General features: G+C 37.8%; 1 protein-coding gene across 3 annotated transcripts; it reads left to right on the forward strand.

The window, feature by feature from the left end:
• The first annotated feature begins 115 nt into the window (after positions 1-115).
• Positions 116-4,680, forward strand: LOC130510169 (B3 domain-containing protein REM13-like). 3 transcript variants are annotated; one of them, XM_057006558.1, is made up of 10 exons: positions 116-253; positions 330-740; positions 821-1,220; positions 1,308-1,429; positions 1,784-2,242; positions 2,327-2,791; positions 2,896-3,276; positions 3,377-3,850; positions 3,953-4,149; positions 4,304-4,680. In XM_057006558.1, the coding sequence occupies exons 1-8, from the start codon at positions 146-148 to the stop codon at positions 3,629-3,631; spliced, it is 2,601 nt and encodes an 866-aa protein (XP_056862538.1). In that variant the 5' UTR covers positions 116-145; the 3' UTR covers positions 3,632-3,850; positions 3,953-4,149; positions 4,304-4,680. The 3 variants fall into 3 exon arrangements, with proteins under 3 accessions (XP_056862538.1, XP_056862539.1, XP_056862537.1); XM_057006559.1 differs by having other exon boundaries at positions 3,953-4,117; XM_057006557.1 differs by having other exon boundaries at positions 3,953-4,033.
• The last annotated feature ends 2,599 nt before the right edge of the window (positions 4,681-7,279 follow it).

Here is a 7,279-nt window from a genome sequence, read left to right on the forward strand (position 1 = left end):
AAAAAAAGTTCGAATTGGAGAAAAATTAGATTGGGTTCAGGTAATTAAAATCATATTGGGTTTCAGTTCGGATATTTAGCTAGGCCGAGCCCAAACACAGCTAATTCTCTGATAACGTCAGGTCCAAATCTGATATGTTGGGGAGATGGCAAGAGAAAGTGCTTGGACGACAGTAATGGCGAAATCAACAACGCTTCTTCTTCTTCGCCCGCAGTTCTTCCACACTCTTCTTCCTGGCTTTCAAACTCAACTCGTAAAACTACTTCTTTTCTTCATTCTTTCGATCAGTTCCTCATAAAAACTAATCATCCTTTTGTTTGTTTGTGTAGATGATTCCCTCAGACTTCTTCTCGAATTACATCAAAGAAACAAGCTTGGACTCGGAGACGACTACTACGGCGGAGCTCAAATCGGACTCCTCCGACATAACCTGGAAAGTCGAATTGACTGGTCGGATACTCAATGACGGCTGGGGAGACTTCGCCGTCGCTAACAATCTTCAGATCGGCAACGTCGTCCTTGTCAGATACGAAGGAGATTTGGTCTTCCATGTTTCTGACTTAGGACCAAGTTTCTCTCAGATCCAACACATTAAACCTCCACCACAAAACACTAATGATGATGATGAGTCATTAATGGAGAAGTTTCAGCAGAAGCAAAGACCTGTCTCATATTCATCATGTCATAAGCGATTCGTAACATTTACGCTCCCGCCTGATTACGCCACAATTTGTAGATTGGTAAAATTCATGAATAAATAAATAAATAAAAAACAACTCTTGATTCTGGTTTTGATGCATTTTATTTGACCTATCTCCAGACTCTTCCGAATCTATTCGTGAAGGAGAATGGCATGAACAAGCCTGAGGAGATACGTGTGTTGGGGAAAGATGGTACAAAGTGGCCGATCAGCCTTCTACTTGACAAGAAAGGAATAATGAGTTTGGGAAAGGGTTGGAAAGAATTTGTCAAAGCAAATGGGTTAGAGACAGGGTTCACGCTCAAGCTGATGTGGGAAGAAGACACAACTCCTTCGTTTAGTTTATGCTGTGCGGAATCAGCGAGTGACAGAGATGAAGAAGCGTATTTAGAATCTATCAAGAAACAGTCTCTTTCAATAGATCGGAGAATCAGAGACAAGAGCAGCAAAGATGAGAGAAGGTCATGGGAAAGAGAAAAGATTCATCTGAGAGGGAGATCATACGTTGGTGATATTGAGGGTATTTTTACTTCTCTTGTGTTCTGTTATATATGAATCCAATATAGTATATTATGGGGTTGTAACAGGAGGGTTGTTTCTGGTATAGAGGTTCCTATAAACAAGAAAGTAAAGACGAACAGTCATGGAACAGAAGCTGTTTCTTCTTCATTAGACAACTCGTGTTTTGTGGCCTTTGTCACGGATTGGAGTCTAAACACAGATACACTGGTATTTACTTTACTTCCTGCATTTACCAAATTCTCATACTAATAGATTTGGCATGCTGTTTCTAGGGCTAGACATTAAGTGTAGTCTAATTCCGTTTGGCAACAAAATTGTTCAAGTAAAGTCAAAAGTTAAACCTCTGTTTTGTTTTGGTTCTGTCTGACACAAACGTCTTAGGTATCTATTCTTCAAGTTGGATTTGGTTCATCGTTGTTTACTTTGACTCTGCTTGGTCTTGTTTGGTCTCATTTGAACTGCCTTGACTTGTCTTATTTTCCTACTTTCCATGCATATTGAATCATTCATGGTAATGTTTACGAGGAGGTGTGACCCTTGTTGTTAATCTGGTGTTTGCAGTATCTTCCACGATATTTTACATGCTCAAATGGTCTGACAAGAAAATGCCGCAAGATTGTTTTAATAGATGCTGGGGGAAGATCATGGGAATTGGATCTGAGGTTCAACGAGTCTTCTGATATTTTTTACATAAGCCCGGGTTGGAGAAGTTTCTGTGACGAAAACGGTCTAGAAGCAGGAGGGTTTTTCACGTTTAAAATAGGTGGAAACGGGGAAACTCCTGTGCTCAGTTTCTGCCCTATGGAATCTATGGATAGTAGAAGGCAAACATACTGTTTAGAAGCTAGCAATGAGAAAGAGGACATAGAAAGGAAGAGAAATGAAGAGGAGGCACTAGTGGATATAGAAAAGAAGGGTAAGCCGAAACACAGACCTGTGTCATATTCATCATATTCACCATGTTATAAGCGATTCATAACATTTACGCTCCCACCTGATTATGCCACACTTGATAAATTGGTGAGTATGGAAACCCACGCTTGATACTTGCCATTATTGGTTTTGATGCATGTTTATTTGACCTCTGCGATCAATTATCTCCAGACTCTTCCAAAGCTATTCGTGAAGGAGAATGGAATCAACAAGCCTGGGGAGATATATCTGTTGGGTAAAGATGGTACAAAGTGGCTGACGCGACTTCTTCTGGACAAGAAAGGACTGATGAGACTGGGAAAGGGTTGGAAAGATTTTGTCAAAGCAAATGGGCTAGAGTCTGGATTCACGCTCAAGTTGATGTGGGAAGACACAATTCCTTCGTTTAGTTTATGCTGTGAAGGATCTACTGGTGACAAAGATCAAGAAGAGTATTTAGAAGTTATCAAGCAACGTTCTCTTTCTATAGATCGGAGAATCAGAGATAAGATCAGCAAAGATGAGAATAACGAAGAGGAGAAAAGGTCATGGGAAAGAGAAAAGATTAATATAAGTGGGAGAGATTCAACTACGCCGAGCCAAAAGCGATTCCTAACATTAGCAATCAGCCCTACCAGTCTCCGATGTAATAGACTGGTAAGTTAACACAATCAACTCTTGCCTTAAACAGTTAGTTTCTCTTTCTTGTACTCGTATTGGTTTACCAAAAAGTTTTTATTCTCCTTCCAAATCTTTTTCAGCGTCTTCCAATGCCATTCTTGAGAGAGAATAGCATGGACAAGCCTGGAGTGATATATCTGTTGGGAAAAGATGATACAAAGTGGATGGCAAATCTTATACAGGAAGGAGATGGAAGAATGAAATTGGGAAAAGGCTGGAGAGCTTTTGCTAAAGAAAACGAGTTTAAGCCAGGAGAATTCGTTACATTAGAGTCTATCTGGGAAGATGAGACTCCTATGATCAGGTTTCTCCGTACAGAGTCTGAGAGTTCAAAAGCTAACAAGAAAGAGTCCATTTACACGGAAGACACAGAACCTAGAACGAGAGATTCATCTTTAGCAATCCATGACCGGTTCGTGACATTAACACTAACACATGAAGATGTCAAAGCCTGTATGCTGGTAAGTTAATTCAAACAATTTTTTTGTTTAAGTGGTGAATATAGTTTGTCTGAATTTTATATATTGGTAATGAGATGTGTTTGTTCAACTGTTGTTGCAGATTCTTCCTTGTCAGTTCTTGAAGGCTAATGGCTTCAACAAACTTGGGAAGATAACTCTTTTAGGTGAAAAGCGAATAGAGTTATCGGCGTATCTATTGTCAAGAGAAGGAATTGTTGCTTTGGAAACTGGTTGGGGTGAGTTTTGTGAAGCCAATGGCGTCAAGTTAGGAGAATCTTTCACTTTGGAGTGCATTAAAGAGCAAGACGAAACAGCTCCCGTGCTCAAGTTATGTTCTCAGGAGACTAATAAATAAAAATAGGTTAGTTAGGAATAGAAAGCATGTAGTGTAGAGTTGTTCTTTCTGTGTAGAGTTGGAGAGACTGAAGGAAAGGAAGAAGCTCGACGGTGGTGATAGAAGTCTTCAAGTTGGGTTGTTTTATTATTCTCTCCAGACTTAGAGCTTCTGAAGTTTCTGAGGATTGTGGTTAAACATTTCTTCAAGCCTCGTCTTACTGGCTTCCACGGCCACATGGTATTTTCCATCTTTCCCTTCTTCTATATATGTCTTTGTCTCCGAGAAGTTAATTGAGAGCTGGGATTGGCTTTTTGTTTGTGTTTGCATGTTGCTTTTCAGACAAACTGATCCAAAGAGGAAGAACTCGGATTCTTTGTTTGTGCTCCAGAGAGTCAGAGTCAGAAGAAGAGAGCAACTTCGGTGAGTTGTGTTATATTGTCTCTCTCTCTACCTCTTGAATCAGACATATAAGAAGAGAGAATCATTCTGACTGTTACGAATCTGGTGAGCTGGATCTTTATATAACTCGCTCAGAGGTGACTGTTATAACTTTTGATTGGTTAAATCTGTTCTTGTGGTGTCAGTTTGGATTTGGTTCTGTTTATGCGATTGATCTTCTCTGTTAATGTTTCAGTTTCAGTTCGGATTTAAAAAGACAATGTCGTTTTCAAACTGTTATTTTTCTTGTAGGTCTCAAAATCGCAGTCTCCTTCAACAAAAATGGTACAACCTGCAATGGAAAAGCACACATTGAGCTGGAAGTTTCTTTACTTTCAGACTGATGTGTTTTTCTTCAGAGTCAGAAGAAGAAGACTGGTCATCAGAAGCTAATGAATTAACGTATTTTTCCACAGAACCGGAAAGAGATGAAGAGATCAACCAAAATGAAAGAAATTCACAGGAATGTTCCAAAAGGAATGGTAAAAAGGGTAGATCGATTTGTGACTTTTAACTATCAAAACCCTAAGACTTCCAAAAACTCTAGACTAGTCATTTTTATCAACATGTTATTTGTCTTTTTAACCGTATAAATTCTGGATCTTTTTATTTGAATCTTTGCTGCACTATCTCCCAATGCTCTTCAAGAGGATGAATGGCATCAATTTTAGCACTTAAATGAGCCTGTTGGGTAAAATACCGTGTGAAATATATATTCTAAATCCAAATATTGAACTCACTAGAAAAAAAAAACTTAAAAGATATGAATGTTAGAAGTTAGAAATAGAGAAAACAATGTATTGTAGTGTAGAAACTAAGGTTTCAATAAATAAACTGAAAAGAAAAGCTATACAAATGGGGAAAATATCATTTGAATCATTACCTTTCAAATTTGGTTGAAATAAAATATCAACTTTTATGTAAACAAAAAAAAATTTAATTTCTGTTGAGTCATTCTAATTATAAATTTGCGTTGATCATACCATTTTAGATATATCTTTAGTCAACTGTTCTAGTTGATAACAATATGCTTAATATGATTTTTAAATTTGATGATTTTTTGGCATAAATAAAAATCAACACTTCTTCTAAATTTTTTTGATTTTAAATATTTAAAAATATATTTTTAAAAACTATAACATTAATATTTAAATAATAAATAAAAAATAATTCAAACTTAACGAATCTACATGGCATCACTGCGGGATCTAACATGAGTCAGTTGGATAAACAGGGTGTGAAGTGGTGTACAATACTACGTTCTGAAGGTAAAGTAATAACACTGGTAGGTGGAGGGAAGGATTTCTTCAAAGCCAACTATGTAAAGACAGGTGAATCAATAAAATTGAAGCTGATTTGGGAAGAAGAGACAAGCTGTGTCCTTAAGTTATGCTCCAAGGTGAATCCGTGGATGAACTGAATGAGTTTAATGTTTTGCTTTAGTGGACAAACTGAAATAAATCGATGCTTGTCTTCTCTTTAGGTCAGTTTAACAATGGTTGGCTTAGTTAGTATGTTATTTGAAGTATTTTGTACGATATGAGTGAGATTTGTGAATGTCAGATTAAGTTTGGTTGAAGATATTCTTTTTCATCAAATCCCAACTTGTTTTAAATATTTATTTATTTGCTTATGTTCTTTTGTGTGAAAATGATAAGAATCAACCAAAGTTTTCGTATTACAGAATTTGGATTAACCATTTATATACATAGATATTTGTTTTATATTATGGTATATACTTTTAAAGTTAATCAAATAATTAATTGATAATATATGTAACATCTCAAATTGTGATACATTAAAATGTTTAAAATAACTGATTTGATTATATATGGCTCCAAACTGCACTTACCTTTTTGAGAGCACATCCAGAGAGAACTCTAGAGTTAAGCGTATTTGAGTTGGAATAGTTAAAGGATGGGTGACCTATCGGAAAGTGATTCGCGATACCATATGAGTGAGGCTAAAGTATGGAGAAAGGCCATGTGGTGATTGCAGGGTCACTAAATAATGATTTCGAGCCTTTGAAAAAATTAACGGACCAACTGTCGGATGGGATGAGGTCCACAGACTGACTGAGAGAGCGTGGGTGCCTCATTAGCCGTGTGCGGTCGGGGAGTTACAAGTGGTATCAGGGCTGGTTAGCCATCTTGGTTCTGATCCCAAAAGCGTCTTGAGACATGTCGTGGGGCATAACGAGGACAGTGCGTTCTTTGAGAGAGAATGAATTGTAACATTCCGAGTTGTGATATATGGAAAGGCTTAAGAGAATTGATTTGGCTATATATGTCACCAAAGTGAACTTACCTTTTTGGGAGCACATCCAGAGAGAACTCCAGAGTTAAGCTTGATTGAGTTAGAGTAGTCAAAGGATGGATGACCTATCGGGAAGTTATTTCCGATACCGTACAAGTAAAGCTAAAGCACGAGGAAAGGTTATCTGATGATTGAGGGTCAGTAAACAACGATTTCGAGCCTTTAAAAAAAAACTAACGGACCGACCGTCGATTGGGACGGGGCTCACGGGCCGACTTAGCGTGCGTGGGTAGCTCATTGCCCGTGGGCGATTGGGGGCGTTAGATCAATTGGTGACAGTTTGTCATGTGGGAAGTTTGTTAAAGGATGAGGTCTTGTGTTCGAGGGATGCCAAGAGCACCAACAACCTAATTATGAAGTCAGTTAGAGCTCATAATTGAGGGGTTGAGATCGATGCTCTGCAGAGCCAGCCTGGGATCCACTGGACGGTTTGTCACATAAAAGTCGACTTTTATCTGACAACCCGTCCCGTGGAGCCATCCATCCCGTAGACTCAGGCTCACAGCCCTGTATGGCACCGACCCAAACTTCCATTGTGAGCTTTCACTAATTCCATAATTAGGTTGTTGGTGCGTTTGGCGTTACTCGAACCGAAGACATCACCCTTTAACAATCTACTCACATGAAAAGTTTTCACCAATTGAATTGCAGGACTGTGAGCCTAGGTCTACGGATGGGTAGGTTCACCGGACGGGTTGTCACAATATTACTATTTTCAAATGCAATGATTTTATAAATTACATGTTATAATTAATCAATTGTTTAAAACCGTCACATGTATTTGTTACTTCTTATTATATATTTATTTATTGTATTGCATTTAGTTATTAAACAAATAAATATATGCATGAAATAATATATTTAAAAATTATTTTGTATTTAATTTATGCTAAATTCTAATCTATCCATTTT

Source organism: Raphanus sativus, chromosome 3 (assembly GCF_000801105.2).
Source record: "Raphanus sativus cultivar WK10039 chromosome 3, ASM80110v3, whole genome shotgun sequence".
NCBI lineage: Eukaryota > Viridiplantae > Streptophyta > Magnoliopsida > Brassicales > Brassicaceae > Raphanus > Raphanus sativus.